A 16,880-nucleotide genomic window follows, 5' to 3' on the forward strand; every position below is an offset into this window, starting at 1 on the left:
GGTCTTTGCTTCTGCACCGGGCCCTGACTTACACAATTTTTTTTTTTTTTTGCGGTACGCGGGCCTCTCACTGTTGTGGCCTCTCCCGTTGCGGAGCACAGGCTCCAGACGCTCAGGCTCAGCGGCCATGGCTCGCGGGCCCGGCCGCTCCGCGGCATGTGGGGTCTTCCCAGACCAGGGCACGAACCCGTGTCCCCTGCATCGGCAGGCGGACTCTCAACCACTGCACCACCAGGGAAGCCCTGACTTACACAATTTTTGTAACAGAAGTAAGCTGAATATATTAGAGAGATTAGAGCCCCAAATAAGATTATCTGGGGAAGAATTCTGAAGGCTGCCCACTATAAATCTACAACTACACTCCACACCTTTTCCCTCCTGTTCTCTAAACCTCTTGAACTTCCGCACAAGTCAGGCTGGTTCTTAGTATAATTATCTGTACCCTACGGTGATTTAATTTACTAGGGGCTAATATTAAGTCTAAGATCTGATGACTGCTACAAGGATTAGTTCTTACTTCATGGAAGGAGGATTTCACCATGGCATTGTTTTGTCTCTGGGCTTTTCCAAGTTCCCAAACCAATACATTAATTCTTCATTGCTTCCTGCCCTTGACTAGCTATAGCTATAGCCGCTTTTTTACAAGTAGGTACATTTTAAAACATATATCCCCACTGTATATTATTGTTTCCCCATTGCCAGGATTACAGCATGCACTGCTTGGGATAACAGCATTTCCGTGGCATCACTGTGTACTAAGCCTCACTTTGAATACTTGGCACAGCCCGCAAAGTCTGTCACAGTTCATCAGGAAGCTCTCCTTGGGACAAAATATCAGGAAAAGACTGTCATAAAAATGTGCTGGGGCGAGAGTACATTTGCTTTAAAGGATGTCTAACTTGAACATCTTTTCCCTAAAATTACATTTTTAACACACTGCTTTATGGGATTCTCGGCTACAGTTTAAACAAACAGGATGGCTTCGATGGGGGAGATCTCAAAGTGCTTGTACGTAGAAAGGGCCTGTCCTATCCCTGAAAAGGTTTCTGTGGGTTGAGGGCAAAGGGCTAGTGTTGGACAACACTAGCAGCTGCTCAGTAAGAACCTCGCTCCTTCCTCCTGGGCAGCAACTCCAAGCACCTTGATTTAAGGCACCCTGATTTAGTGCTAAAGGCCTTTTCACAGATCCTTCCTCAGCACCACTGCTGTCTTAGGTTTATCTTCTTTCCGTTTTCATATATGTAGTCAAACCAGGCAACTGCCACATGATACACAAAATACCCTAAAACCGTAAAGAAGACTGAACTACAGAGAGGGTCAAAACATTAATAATGTGGAGATCTGTCTAGGGACTCTGTGCTGCTGAGGTTTAAATTCTAGGACGATCCATGGTGTAAGGAAGAAGCCTGTGTGGTAGGAACCCCCTTAATTATTGGTCTAGGTGGACCAATCGCTGACCAGTGTTAGTGGCTGAACATCAGAGGTTCATTTCCTGCTCACATCACAGTCAAGTGTGGGTCAGTGAGAGAGGTTCTGTTCTATGAGGAAGTTATTCAGAAAGCCAGCTCCATTCTGCTCTTGTGTCTGCCATCTCTTAGGATCTTGGAATTCTCCACTGGATCCTCTGTATCTAAGGGAAGAATGTAGAGAGAGAGCAAGAGGGGAGGACTCTGCAAGGTTTTTAGAGGCCAGACCTAGAGGTGGTGCAGAGCCTTACACACACCCCATTGGCCAGAGCTCAGTCATGTGATCATACCTGACCTGCAAGGGAGGATGGGAAATGTAGTTTAGTGGGATATGCAGGAAAGGGAAATGAAATTTGGTGAACAGCTAGTAAGGCCCTGCCTCACCTGCAAATGCCTATGGAGCCAGACAGGTAGCTCACAGGAGTGAAGCAATCAGGTTGTCAGGATAATCTGTGGGTGAAGGAGCCCTGATGCTAAAGACCACGTGCCTGTTTGAAGAAAATGGCTGGGGCTGCCATTACTCAACTATAGCCTGCTGCCACTTGCGTAAGAACAGCCTAAACTGACTTTCCAACTTGTTCAAAAGAAGCAAGAAATCCAGGTTTTTATATGCAATCTCCCTGTTTTAAAATAGGGCTCACAGGGGCTTCCCTGGTGGCACAGTGGTTAAGAATCCACCTGCCAACGCAGGGGACACGGGTTCGAGCCCTGGTCCGGGAAGATCCCACATGCCGCGGAGCAACTAAGTCCGTGCGCCACAACTACTGAGCCTACACTCTAGAGCCCACAAGCCACAACTACTGAGCCCACATGCCACAACTACTGAAGCCCGTAGGCCTAGAGCCCACGCTCCGCAACACAAGAAGCCTGCGCACCACAACAAAGAGCAGCCTCTGCTCGGCACAACTAGAGAAAGACCGCGCACAGCAACAAAGACCCAATGCAGCAAAAGTAAATAAAGTTTTTAAAAATAGGGCTCACAGGCAGGCCAGTAATAACTCCTCGCCAGTAATAACCTCTAGCTCACAGGAACAAGGCCAGGGTTGGGCAGTAGGAGATGGAAGTCAAGCAGCAGCCTGTGGCTGTTGGGAGCCTCTCAGCTTCTGGGCCTTTCTCAGCTGCACAGTCTGAGGATGGGACATGTTTCTGAAGTAGGTACAAAGGCTACCTGAGCTCTGCTTGCATCCATGTTTTTGTACCTTTGCTGACACCATACTATTCTTATCAGGTAACCCGAGAAAGAATTCCAGCGTCGTCTTCTAGCATTTAACCCACAAAGGCAGGACTCCTCGGGCACAACAAAACCAAAACTGAAGTCATTCTCTATAGAGTTCATGACTCAACAGATAATTCATGCAGAGTAGAGGAAGGAGGGGAATTAAGTTTTCCTGGTGTCTGCCTCAGACATTCCTTTTCCAAGGAGAAAGATGCTACTTCTTGAGCATTTCAGAATGATACTCTTTATTGGAATAAAGGAATCTCTTTATTGTAGTGGTTCAGAGTCAAGCAGACATGACTGAATTTCTGACTCTCCTAGCCATAGAATCTTAGTCAAGTGACTTCATCTCTCTAAACCTCAGCTTCGTCATCTGAAACCGAAAGACTTACCTCAGAGGGTATTCAAGGATTATGTGCGCCATGCATATGAATTACTTAGCAAATTAAGAGCTTTGTAAATATTAGTTGCTGTTACTACTGTTGGTTTCTGTTGTTCTTAATTAAGTCCTATTATTTCATTTAGATGGATACTTTGGAAGCTTTTGGGGATGAATTTAGTGGAATGGCCAGATGCCCTTACGATGCCAAACATGCCAACGTTGCACTGTTTGCAGGTAAATGACCTGATTTCTTCTCATTGCATTTGCTTTTGTGTGCTCAGCCTGTGGCCGCACATCTACTCTGGAGGATTTGCAGAGTCACAGTTGTACTTCAATTCTCTAGTGAACAGTGTAATTAACAACGCCTTTTCCATTTGAAATTCATATGGAAACTGTACTTTCGCTTCTTAAGAGAAGTCTTTGCCACGCCTACCCGTGCTTTTGTGCCTTCAGAAAGAATAACAACTTTGTACTGAACGTGCGACATACTGGTTAGGGCATGTTTGGGCTGAAATACTAGAAAATCCCACCTTGAACCACCAATGTGGATTGAGTATTTAAGGGAGGGTAGACTTTGGGGTTGGTTTGATTCAACAACTCAACAGTCTCATCCAGGACACAGGTCCTTTTCATTTCTCTGCTCTGCTTCCTTTCTTTCTCTGAGAGAGACTGGCTGTTCTCAGAGTCATAATAGGATGGCTGCCGGGGCTCAATTAGGGCTACATGTCCTCTTGTCTACATACAGAAGGGAGAAGGAAAGGGACAAAAGGAAGCTTTTGGAAGCTCTATCAGAGCAGTGAGACCACATACTCATAAGCTAGCAGCAAAGATCTTCTCAAATATCATTGACCTGATTAGGTTGCATGCCTATCTCTGCTAGAAAAATTGTAGTGGCCAAGGGGATGATACTGATTAGCGGAGCTTGACCCATACGCCCCATCCCTACTCCTTCCTTCCATTGCAAAGGATATAAAACGACAGCAAGGAAGCCATGACTTTCAGATTGGGATTTCTGTGTGCGCATGTGTGTGTGTTTTAATTAGAAATTTATTTAGGAATTCACGGCCAGCTGTGCACGTGGAGGTGGGTACAGGGAGAAGTGTTGGTATAACAGTGATTGTTATGGCATGTAATAAAGCAGTTAGCTATAATTTCCATCACAGCAGCTAAAAACTGGCACATCCTAGCCAGATAAGAGACTTTAGGGCTTCGATTATGAAAAAAGATTAGCTCCTTGAACTTCATCCTCAGTGTCATCCATTTGTGGGCCTGAATCTGCAGTCAAAGATTGAAGAAGTGGTTTGTGCCAGGTTCAGAAGGAAACGTTTCTCAGGTTCTCCTCCAAAGGTAGAGCACAGCATTGTCGGGAAGCAGCCTTGTGAGAAACAAAGTCTTGTAAACCTGTTTGTAAGCATGGTCGGGGCAAGGCCAGTGGTTAGGGTGTTTGAGCATATTCTTAAGTGCATAACTTCTGCAGCAACACTTTTCTGACACTTGGCACCTGCATTAGTCAGTACCATGGAGGATGTGGGCTGCAGTGGAGAACACAAGTTTAAGCATTAACTAAAAAGAAGTAGCCTGAGGTAGAAAGAGGAGAATGGGCAGAGTGTTTACTAAGGCCACCAAGCTTCAAGAAGCAAGCCATGTGAGACCATACTGTGACTGCCCCTCTGCCCGCTCCAACAGGTATACTTGAATCAGTGTTCACTGAAATGTCTGAAATCTCATAAGAGCTCAGCCCTTATAAACAGAAGATATTTGTTGCACCTCAACGGTTGCCATATTACGAAGAGTGCCAAAATAGTACTTGATGTTACAAGTAAAAGTTCTGGTGAGACACCCAGTGTACGGAGGAGTGTTCAACAGAAATAACCTCACACGCACACACAGTGCTGCCACTGCCCTCCACCCTTCAGGTGTATCTGTATGGCCTGGGGCTAGGATTCTATAGGACAAGTTGTGATTTTTGTAGACATATGTTTATCAATAGAAAGGTGTGCTGTCTGCTGTTAAAATCTAACCCAAACAGTCAACACTTACTGATATATGAATGCCAAGAGTGTAGATGTGAAGACAGCTCTATCCTGAAACTAAGCAAATGTCAGTTAAGACCAAAAGTAGACATCAAGAACTTTGCTTAGGTATGTCTGGATAAGATTTTTTTTAAGAAAAACCATATGCTTATTCCACAAGTGGAAGAGCTTAAAAGAACACTGTATTGTATATAAACCACTTTTGAAGATGCTTTCGAAGCCACAATTAATGAAGATATGTAATCCATTAAAAATGAGCCAAGGAAGTAATTTTTATATTAAATATAATTAGCGTTTTCATTTCATCTACATAGATTTTGCTATTCCAGAACAGCCCATTTGATTATTTGTGTAAACAATGCTTGCTAATCCACGAAAAGAAGGCAAAATTTTAAGGATTCGCCTTCAGTCATCTTCGCTCTCTTCTGCCTTGAATGTATCCTCAAGCATAAGTCCCAAAGAGCATGAATTCTTAAAGAAAGACCAATTTGAACTCAGCACCGTCCCTTCCCCGCCCCACTTTACTTTGGCTTCTTATATATCAGAATGTTCTCAGTTTGTGACTTTGGAAATAATGAAGCAAATGTTTCTTAAATGGAAAGCGAGATTGGCAGGGCTTAGTGGCTCTCATGACTGAGGTAAAGAGGGGCAGAGATGTGCAGGATACACGTAGCAATTTTAGTCAGCTCTTTTTTGCTTATGAATCCCCTTTCTTCAGCTTCCCTCACCTGCTCAGGCCGAGGACGCTGTTACTTCTGCTTGCACTTAAATATTCTGGTGATTAAAATCAGCCTCTATCTTTCCCTGGGCTCCTCCCTAATCCAGTTTACCATGGTGTGGTGGCAGTTGCAGCGTCCAAGAGGCCTTGGCCTTGAGATTTCGGTCAAGGTACATCTAATCGAGTGCAGCAAACAACATTTTTCATTTACCCTGTTCCCTGAGCTGCTGCTTAGAAATTGCCGTGCAATTTAAAAAATGAAAAATGTTTCATCTCTCAGGATCCCAATTGAAAATGGTTAGGAATGTGGGCCAAGTGTTTTCCCAGAGACTCTTGGGCTTTTCCCAGGTGCCCTATCTTATCTACCTGATACAGGAAAGCCGGGGCGGGGGAGGCCTCTATTATTCCCGCATGCCCACTGTCTTGCTGCAACTCCGACCACCTCTTCTCTTTCTCTTCGAAGACGGAAAACTGTACTCTGCTACAGTGACTGACTTCCTTGCCATTGATGCAGTCATCTACCGGAGTCTCGGAGACAGCCCAACCCTACGGACCGTCAAGCATGATTCAAAATGGTTGAAAGGTGAACAAACAAAAGAAGAAAAGGAGGGGAGGTGGGGGAGATACATATCCTGAGGGAGATTCAGAGCCTGGATGGACCAGACTGTAGTTGCATTTTAGTGATGGCTTCTCACGGACAGGAAGGTAGAAATTGCACCTTCTGCCCCCAGTTGATTGATTTACCTCCCCTTTTCACTTCCCATGAGTTTCTGGAGTGTTATCAAAACTACCAATGCCACTATAATAGAACACGTGACATGTATCTTTCCTGCTTCAAGCTCTCATTTCAGAGTCCCACGTGAAAACAACTAAACACTTCATTCATGGAAGGGAACAGGGGATTGGAGGTGGTGGGGAACAGGAAAAAAGCTGTTCACAACACTGTATGAGTCAAGGGTGACAAAGGGATGTGTATAAAATCCATTCTGTAATTTGAGCGTTGTATGTGGAAAATAAAATGACATTCATTGCAACTGTTCATTGCAACTGCTTCTGAAAGATAAAAATCTGTAGTCTTAAATGCTTTCTGAAATCACCAGCACTTGCATGTGTGAAGTCACTAGAAATGGTTAGTGTTAACCAAATGTCTAATGGCCCTACGCTTTTAATTAATAACATGTCTTTGGTTGCAGCTGATTGCAGTTCTTTTAACTCTGTGTGACATGTCCCCAATTAAAGTGCCCATTTGTCCACAGAACCGTATTTTGTCCAAGCGGTAGACTATGGAGACTACATCTACTTCTTCTTTAGGGAAATAGCAGTGGAGTACAACACCATGGGAAAGGTAAGCGGGGAGGATGTCTCAATTTGGGGCCAGTGTGGTTATCAATGACTTTGAAATAAGAACCATAAATCTAATGACAAGGTCATCGTTTTGAGAAGATCCAGCCAAAGACGGGTGGAAGTGAAACATTTCGCTTCCTCAAACCCCTGTATGCTTTTTCTGAGTAGTAACAGATTACAGGGAAACCTCTTAAATGTTTATATTGAAAATTTAATAGATAGATGTTGGGTTGATTTCATACTGAGTTTCAAGTACCTTAAGATGTGGTTTCCAGGTCCACTCATCAGGGTTTTTTTGTTTTAAATTGAGTCGCTCCAGAGAGAGAGTGTAAATATTCAATATCTTTTAAGAGAACCAAGGGTCTTGACTGTATTACAAAAAGCAATAGAACACTTAGGGGATGTCTATTTCAGTTATTTTTATCAGAGAGTAGATCAAGATCACTAAGTTAGAGGGCACAATTCACTGCCAGGGGGGCTTGCACAGTTAGAGGAATTCAGAGCATGAGATGCAGAGCCCAGAGGCAGCTAGTGAGCATGGCAGAGATGGTGCATACAAGTGTGCTTTTGTTTGAGGAAATAAAAAGCTAAGCAGTCTGTATGGAAATGAGTTTATGTGGCTGGGAGCTGATCCCCTGAAGGATTTATGGCTCTGTATTAAATGCCACAGCCTTATCTTTCAAAACATGCTGTTCCAATGCTGAGTTTTTCCCTTCTTTTTTTTTGCTACTGATTTTAGAAACACAGGATTAAGTTAAGCACCTTGTTGTTCTGTTTCTGTTTTCTAAGAAAGGCAAATTCTACTAAGATCTCCACGAAAAGTAAGTGCATTCCACTTTCTCCATGTTTTTCCTCTGCAGGTAGTTTTCCCAAGAGTGGCTCAGGTTTGTAAGAATGACATGGGAGGGTCACAAAGAGTCCTGGAGAAACAGTGGACATCCTTCCTTAAAGCTCGCCTGAACTGCTCAGTTCCAGGGGACTCTCATTTTTATTTCAACATCCTCCAGGCCGTTACAGATGTGATTCGTATTAATGGCCGTGATGTTGTCCTGGCAACCTTTTCCACACCTTATAACAGGTAACCATGCCCTGGCTTTGTGGACCTAATCGGTCCTTCCTGGCTTCCTTTTCCCAAGGGGTTGTCGTCTAACACACAAGATTTGCAACTGATGGAAAAATTGCCATTCACTATTTGTAGCTAAGAAGCACTTAACATTCAGTTTTCATCAACAAATTATCAGTCACTTATAAGCACTGTTAGAGTAGGATTCTGGACAAAGTAATTAGATAAATTATAACAATATAGTCTTTTCATATGCCTGGGGTATAAACACTATTCATGTGCTATTCCTCAATCCCTCCAGTAATCTTGAAAAGTGAATACTGCTGCCTTCTTTTTACACTTGAGGAAACTGAGTTCAATTATACTATCTGGTCCAGGTAGCCAATGGGTGGAAGCAGCAGCTTTGGAACTCAAGAATGTTCCTCCTTTCCCTTCTAGGTCATCTAACATTTTATTTGACTTTTAATATTTCTATGACTAGATCAGTAATTTTTGAAGTAAAAATACTGGAAACTTATTAAAATGCTACAGAGTGAAATTTAGGAATTAGATGAGTCCATCTTGCATCCCACCTAAGGGACCCTGGTTATTATCCTGTCAGAGGAACTAGGATCCCAACCACAGCACTACTGTCTGACTCTGGAGGGTTCTACTGACGGCTTACAAGTCATCAAACGTTGCACGGAGAAATACCGTCTCGGCCTGTTCACCCCTATTTTTGTATTTACTTAAGCTAAGACACTGAGCTATTAAATGGCACACTAATAACTGTCCCTGGAACAGTGAAATGTGTAGAGACTAAAGAACAGAAGGAACAGGGACACTATGTTCCCTGGTACTTGGCTCTCCCAAACCTTAGAGTACTAGCACCGTTGTGTGGAAATGATCCTAACTCTGGCCATGGTCATGAAACTGAAATACATGTACTATATTCTCACTTCCATGTAGAATTCTGTGTGTTCCATATAATCTTCCATAAGGAATGCACTGTTTTGTTTTGGATTATACTTTTTACAAAAACTTTGAAGAACTTGATGAGTGGCTAGATGACAGGATAGCCGCTAGGAAGAAATGCTTAAGGATTGGGTAGAGCCCAGAACAGAGCTAGCTGAAAGATGAAATAATGTTCCCCAATTATACGGAGGTCAAGAGTCAAGAGTTCCCACTGAAGAGATATGAAAACGTAAACCCATACTGCAGCAAGAGGTATTGAGTTCGGTTTAAATAAGCTGCAACCATCTGAAGGAATTTTTAGACTTGAGGATAGAAAAGATAAAAAAAATTCAGGCCCTGACTGCTGGAACCGATGTATCTAGTAGTGTTGAAAAAGAATACTATTTTGGAACACAGAATGTAGGTGCCAGTGGAGTTTCAGAGCACATTTCTAGTTTTTGTGTATGTTTTTTGAGAGGGTGAGTCACTTCACGATTACAATAGAGTAGTAGATTCCTGCGTATTATGTATACTCCCATGTAAAGAACTTTCTTAAAAGGGCCCTAGGAAACATTCAATTAGTGCGTGCTAATGCAGTCTCAGAAACCGTGTCTGTTTAGTAAAATCAGAAAATGGCAAAGATATGCATACCAGTTTTCATATATAAATTATAGTCCCTCTCTTGTTTTACTCCCTCTGGTTTCATCCCTCTCCACGGGCTCCTCCACACATGCACACTTCATCATGTCAGGTTGTTTCAAATCCTTTAGGTGCTCCTCTCTGCCCCGGGGATAAGGCCCAGCTTCCTTGGCGTAGCATGCAGGCTCCCTCGTGATCAGGCACGGGCTCCTCCTCCAGCGCACAGGGCTTACTGGAGCTTGCTCATGCCCTGCTCTCTGCCAGGTCTGCCCACTGAACCCCCGGGGATGCCCCAAGCCGCGGCTCCAGCTGCCTCCCGTGGAACCCTGCACATACCTCTTTTTACCAGATTGTGTTGGAATATTTGTTATCGTTGTTATTATTATCACCGTTGTTGTTTTTGCTGTTGTTTTCTTACACACTGAACTGTGAGTCAGCTGAGAGCAGGATGCCCTTATTTACTGACATTCACTGCTTGAGATTAGGGATCCCATAAATATATGCTGAATGGACAGAAGATGGGAAGAAAGGGAGGGAATAAAGCAGGGAAGGAAAAAGAAAGGATTTACAAATGAGTATAACCTTAGGAAGATTATAAAACCCTAGGGTATCTTTAGTTGTTAGGAAGTGCCTCATAAAATACTTCAGTATTTATCCTATTTTTCTTAATATTTAAGGCAAATAGGTACACCTCTTACTTTTAGGAAAGCGAGATGTGGAGAGAGTCTTACAAAATTAAATAATGCTGGGGGTTCTGAAATTTCAAAACAAATGGGGATCATTTTCTTATTACAGACTCAATACTGTGAATACACACACACACACACACACACACGCTACATACTTTAAAATTCATCCTGCCACCTTGTTTTAAGTAAGCTTTCTAATCCTCTCCCTATTTCTTGCTTTATTAGTAATACTTCATAACTGTTATGAAATTAAAGATGGCATAAAATTCTCCTAATCATATATGAAGTGATTTCCGTATCCTTTCAACATCTGCAAAATCAGGACTAAATCATTCTTTCTCCCTGGATGATGTTTATGCTGCAAAGTGCTTGTGTCTTGCCCTGGATGCCTCTGTGTGCAGTGACCCACTACCTCAAAGCCTGATTAAAACTGTTGGCCAGCCAGTGGCTGAAATTTATTTGATCAAAATCAAGGAACGACCGTAGTCAAAAACAAACATGGGTTTAAGCAGTGTACCTAGATGAATGAATAATTCATGTCTGTTCACCACTGATGAAAAAAAAAAAAATCCCAAAATCCTTCTAGGAGTGTCAGGCAAGAATGTAATTATAGGTAGAGATTACTGTCATTATTATTATTTAGCACTTAATAGAGCATTTTATTTGCAAAGTGTTGGTGCTTTAGAGATTTCAATTGTTTAGTCTTATGCAAATAAACAGGAAGTAAACTTTGCAACGTACACTGACTAACATAAAATATGGTTGGGTTCCTCACACGTACATCCTCACTCCTGAAGCCCTTGGCTTGAGGAACCAAATTCAAAGAAGGACTATGTGAACAGTAGGGGCACTTTTACTTCACATTTTCACCAGTATTAGAGATGCAGAATGTTGTCCAAACGTGTTTTCTTTGGTTTAAAGACTGATAATTTCAGGGAATTCATGAAACTTATAAATCACCAGCTCGCCCATTCCTCCTTTATAAACAAAAGCAGTGCCAGACACAAGACATAAAGAGATGTTCCTCTATGACCCTGCTGTAACTAGCCCTTTCTTTAAGGCCACTGATGCACATTTGAGTCACAGAAACATTCTCCTTATGAGCTAGGATCCCTTACATTTCTGGTGTTCAGGATGCGAACATTAAATTTCAACTGCCCGTACTAGGAAAGTTACTTTGGAGTATATTTTCCAAACTGCATGCGTGACTGTTGCATGAATAACACTTTGTGTGAAATGTCCTACTGCAGCATCCCTGGGTCTGCAGTGTGTGCCTATGACATGCATGATGTCGCCATTGTTTTTACTGGGAGATTCAAAGAACAGAAGTCTCCAGATTCCACGTGGACACCAGTTCCTGATGAACGAGTGCCTAAGCCTAGGTACGTGCAGATATTTATACGGCTTTCTTGAATTTCTAGAAATGGTGCCATTTGCTCCCCGGATAATAAGCATCTCATAAACTGCACACTAGTGCCTTCCATGCTGGCCACGCAGATACAAATGCCAACACAATAGAAAGGCCGGTGAGGCCGTTTGCCTTCATTCCCTTAACCGAAACCCCAAATTACCTATAGTTGTATTCAAAACAGCGACTCTCTAGTCTTTTGCTTAGACTCTCTATCTGTGGATTATCCAATGCAATCCTAGGATGACAGGAATCATCTGGTCCAGCAGCCCCAATGGTCTATAGCTGACGAAATTGAGGCCCAGAGAGGTATAAAGTGAGTTGCGCAAGTTCACATCTCCGGGGAGATGATTTCCACTGCCCCTCCCCGCTTCTCTTCAGTTTTGCAGAGACCCATGTCTTTTAGCCTTAAAAAAAATGTAAAATATAAATGGTGTTCCCTGGAGTTTGTCACTAGACTGGATCAGAGCTGATCCCGGACTCTGGGCCAAGGGCAGCAGGTACAATGGGTCATTATTAGGATGTCTCTGGTCTGTCAGGTTCTGGTCTGCTTGGGGTCCAGATGCACTGTTGATTCTCCCCTCCCCAAAATGTGCCCCAGAAGTGCTTTCATGAGGAACCTATTGTTGAGAGACAATACAGAGACCTTTTGGTCCTGTGGAATATCTATCAAATCCTCACACTAAACCAGTTAACTCATTCCTCCTAACTGGGACAGGATGAAACTCTCTCCCAGCCCTGTGCCTGCCCTGTTTATGTGGCACACACTGCATACCTCCCATCACAGCATTCGAAATCTAAGTTATATAGAAACATCCCGGTGTGTTCGGCTTCCTCCACTTAATTTGTGGACGGAAACCCAGTGTCTTCTAAATTTTTTTGGTTTCCAACTCTCTCCTCCGACATCCAATCCCCCACACAAAATACCCAGCCCAATTCACTTAATTGAACTAACTTAGATAATATGAGACACTGTTCCCATGGGAGAAACCCCTACAGTTCATCCATTTTCATCCCCTGAATTAAATGGCATGTGCATTCTCTGTTATTTATGGAGAGCAGACTAGGTGTAAAAAGCATACCCTGGCAACCTCAGATAGCTTCTCTAAGTCATTGCCTAGGATTCTTAGCTACCTTCCAGGTAAGCAGGAAGGGGAGTTAAGCTTAAGGGATCAAGTTTCGGGAGTACTTATGTAATATGCTCCCCTGGGTATCGAAAGATGGTGTCACTCAGCTGTCACCAGGACACATACTTCAAGTGACTTTCTACTGGTGGCAGCATGTTTGCTTTCATCCTTCCACATGCTGGCCTGTCTCTCTTACAGATATCTGGGCGCTTTCACTGGCTGGCTGGGTTAGTGCCATGAAAGCGTGTGCCTGGGGCTAGACCCTGCCAGTGTTGTCAGGGTCCACTTTTCTCTCCTGCACCAGTGGGCAAAGCAGGTGTCTGGACAAGACTGGTGCCGGTGTCTCCCTGATCTGACTTGGCTGAGATGTGCTCTTGACTCCTAAAACCATATAATTTCTTTTAGAAATGAATTTTCAGTGTCATTGTTCAGAAATTTTAAAAATGCCTTTTCAGGCAAGAATTTCAGTGTAAATGGCTTTTCATACCTACCCAAATCAAACAAAAACAATAAAAAACAAAACCCAAATGTTCTCTGACCCCCTATTAATGAGAGATGGTTACACTGAGTCTAGCAGGTACATAAGGCTGGCAGCTTTTTGAACGCCTTCGTTTTCTACATTTGTGAAAAAGCCCAATTGTCTCTTTTTGTGGAGCAAATGCCTCCAGAAATTCTAGCAGTGTTTTTGTTTTTTGTTTTTTTTTCTGTACGCGGGCCTCTCACTGTTGTGGCCTCTCCCGTTGCGAAGCACAGGCTCCAGACACGCAGGCTCAGCGGCCATGGCTCACGAGCCCAGCCGCTCCACGGCATGTGGGATCTTCCCGGACCAGGGCACGAACCCGTGTCCCCTGCATCGGCAGGCGGACTCTCAACCACTGCGCCACCAGGGAAGCCCTCTAGCAGTGTTTTAAGACAGACAGAGCAGTCCCGGAGACGTGCAAACCAAACCCTCACTTGTTTCAAGCTCCATCACTGTTTATGGGGTGGGTTTGTGCTTCTGGCGGGGAAGCTAAGCTGCTCCCAGCCGAGGCTGAACTGTCCTGGCTCAGGCTTCTCTATGGAGTGAGGAGGTGGCCCTGAGGAAATCTAAGCATATTTTTTGGTGGCATTATGCATTGTTCAGCTTCCTCTTCTCAGCCTACGGTATATTCTCCCTCATGCAATATGCACAGAGAAGCAGTTCATTCAAAGAATTTGCCATAAAGCATGATATAAGCCCCCTCCCTTTGTTTCTTTTTAGGCCAGGCTGCTGCGCTGGCTCATCCTCCTTAGAAAAATATGCAACCTCCAATGAATTTCCTGACGATACCCTGAATTTCATCAAAACGCACCCGCTCATGGATGAGGCCGTGCCCTCCATCATCAACAAGCCATGGTTCCTGAGGACGATGGTCAGGTGGGTGTCAAGCAAACCATGTCCTCACTGGATCTCCCCTGTTCCTTCCCATGCTTACAGAACCTATCATCAGTGGATCACAATTTGAAATGCCACAAACATCTTCTCTTATCCTGGGCATTGATTCAGCTCTGAAGTCCCGGGCACATGGGTGGATGCCACCAAGCCCCATGACCACATTCCCAGTGAACACAGTTCAGATAGTTTCAGGCTCATTGGACACTTGCCAGCAATTAGAGAAACAAAGATATCTCCTTCTGCGTTAGCCTGTTCATCCCACGTGTGTAAGAGTAGAGGAGCAGTGAAGAGAATCAGTCAATGGATGTAGATACCTGTTTGGTTGGATATGGTTGCAAAACATGCTGCAGACGTCATCCGAGCACTGTCCCTAGATTGTTAGCTGTCATACGGAGCATGGAGTAACGGAGCATTTGCACAAGTAAACCAGCATGAAGGGTTCGTACTTTAGCATTTGTTGTCTGAAGTGGTGGCCAACGGAGAACGGATAGCTGCTTAGAAATCTGTGACAGCATTAAATACTCCTCCTTCTCATATTTATTTAGGGCTTACTGCCAAACAGTTCAACAGGCTTTCCCAAGTCCCATCCAGTTTTGGCAGTCATCAAACAAAATGTTAATTAACTTTACCACCATTTTTAAACAGTGACTTGATTGAAAGATATTAAAGCAGTGGTTTGGCCAAAAGGTTCATTCCGTTTTTTCCATAAGATGGCTCTAGTAGAACTTAGTTGTCTTTAACTTCATTCGAAGCAATTTTGTTAGGTTGTATGTGACAGCTGTCGTATCAGTGTGCATTTTAAAAAAGACTTATGAAAATCGGTGAATTTTTGTGTAGCCATTTTAATACTGAAGATGAAAGAAAAAAAGCAACATTTTCGGCATATTATGCTGTATTATTTCAAGAAAGGTGAAAACACAACCGAAATGCCAGAAAAGATTTGTGCAGTGTATAGAGAAGGTGCTGTGACTGATCGAACCTGTCAAAAGTGGTTTGCGAAGTTTCGTGCTGGAGATTTCTCACTGGACGATGCTCCACGGTCGGGTAGACCAGTTGACGTTGATAGCTATCAGATCGACACATTAATTGAGAACAATCAACATTATACCACGCAGGAGATAACCAACATACTCAAAATATCCAAATCAAGCGTTGAAAATCATTTGCACCAGCCTGGTTATGTTCATCGCTTTGATGTTTGGGTTCGACATAAATTAAGCAAAAAAAAAACCTTGACCATATTTCTGCATGCGATTCTCCACTTAAATGTAATGAAAACGCTCCAGTTTTGAAACAGATTGTGACGGGTGATGAAAAGTAGATACTGTACAATAATGTGGAATGGAAGAGATCGTGGGGCAAGCGAAATGAACCACCACCAACCACACCAAAGGCCGGTCTTCACACAAAGAAGGTGATGTTGCATATATGGTGGGATTAGACGCGAGTCCTCTATTATGAGCTCCTTCCGGAAAACCAAACAGTTTCAACGATTACTGCTCCCACTTAGACCAACTGAACACAGCACTTGATGAACAGCGTCCAGAATTATATGATGCATTAGATAATGCAAGAGCGCGTGTTTCTTCAATGACCAGGCAAAAAAACTGTTATGGTTTGGCCAGGGTTCTGATTCATCTGCTGTATTGACCAGACATTGCACCTTCGGATTTCCATTTATTTGGGTCTTTACAAAATTCTCTTAATGGAAAAATTTCAATTCCCTGGAAGACTGTAAAAGGCACCTGGAACAGTTCCATGCTCAAAAAGATTAAAAGTTTTGGAAAGATGGAATTATGAAGTTGCCTGAAAAATGGCAGAAGGTAGTAGAACAAAAGGGTGAATATGTTGTTCAGTGAAAATGAAAAATGTGTCTTTTATTTTTACTTAAAAACCGAAGGCAGATTTTGGGCAACCCAATACTATAATGGCTCTTGCCCATAAGATGGAAACCATGGTATGTAACTTGCAGAAGAGTCCATGTTTCCTGGTTCCTGCCATGATGCTTAAGGAGAGTGGAGAGTTGAACGGCTATGGGATTTCAGAGAAGGAGCATGCCCAATAGGACTTATCTAGGCAGGCAATAGGACTAATGCCCTTCACCTTTGGCTTTAGGTGGATCTTGTTTGGCTTGTATATCCATTTATTTATTAATATTGCCATGAGCACTCTACCTCCCCATCCTTCAGAACTCTCTACCCCTCTGTACACAAACAGAAAGCTTTCCAGTCTGACATTCTGTTGACAAGTCTTGGCACCTCAGAGGAAGAGTATGGAAAAATGGTAGCCGCTGCTTTTCTTTTCAGTGTTCAGTGAAATGTTAGCTGTGATCGCATAGTGGTTAGTACTTTGCATTGCGAAATGTTAAATGAATTCACTTATTATTTCTTCCCCTCTTCACAGCAGACATCAGTCTTTCCTTGTTGTTCATGGAAGGGATAATTGCTG

General features: G+C 43.2%; 1 protein-coding gene across 3 annotated transcripts in view; it reads left to right on the forward strand.

Annotated features, from left to right (window-relative positions):
• SEMA6A (semaphorin 6A) overlaps window positions 1-16,880 on the forward strand; it is a 129,125-nt gene that overhangs the window by 77,213 nt on the left and 35,032 nt on the right. For all 3 annotated transcript variants that reach the window (XM_004267479.3, XM_004267478.4, XM_033423812.2), the window contains exons 7-12: window positions 3,208-3,298; window positions 6,279-6,398; window positions 7,072-7,160; window positions 8,020-8,237; window positions 11,734-11,865; window positions 14,259-14,414. In XM_004267479.3, the coding sequence (XP_004267527.1) occupies window positions 3,208-3,298; window positions 6,279-6,398; window positions 7,072-7,160; window positions 8,020-8,237; window positions 11,734-11,865; window positions 14,259-14,414 (806 nt within the window). The remainder of the gene's footprint in view (window positions 1-3,207; window positions 3,299-6,278; window positions 6,399-7,071; window positions 7,161-8,019; window positions 8,238-11,733; window positions 11,866-14,258; window positions 14,415-16,880) is intronic.

Source organism: Orcinus orca, chromosome 3 (genome assembly GCF_937001465.1).
Source record: "Orcinus orca chromosome 3, mOrcOrc1.1, whole genome shotgun sequence".
NCBI lineage: Eukaryota > Metazoa > Chordata > Mammalia > Artiodactyla > Delphinidae > Orcinus > Orcinus orca.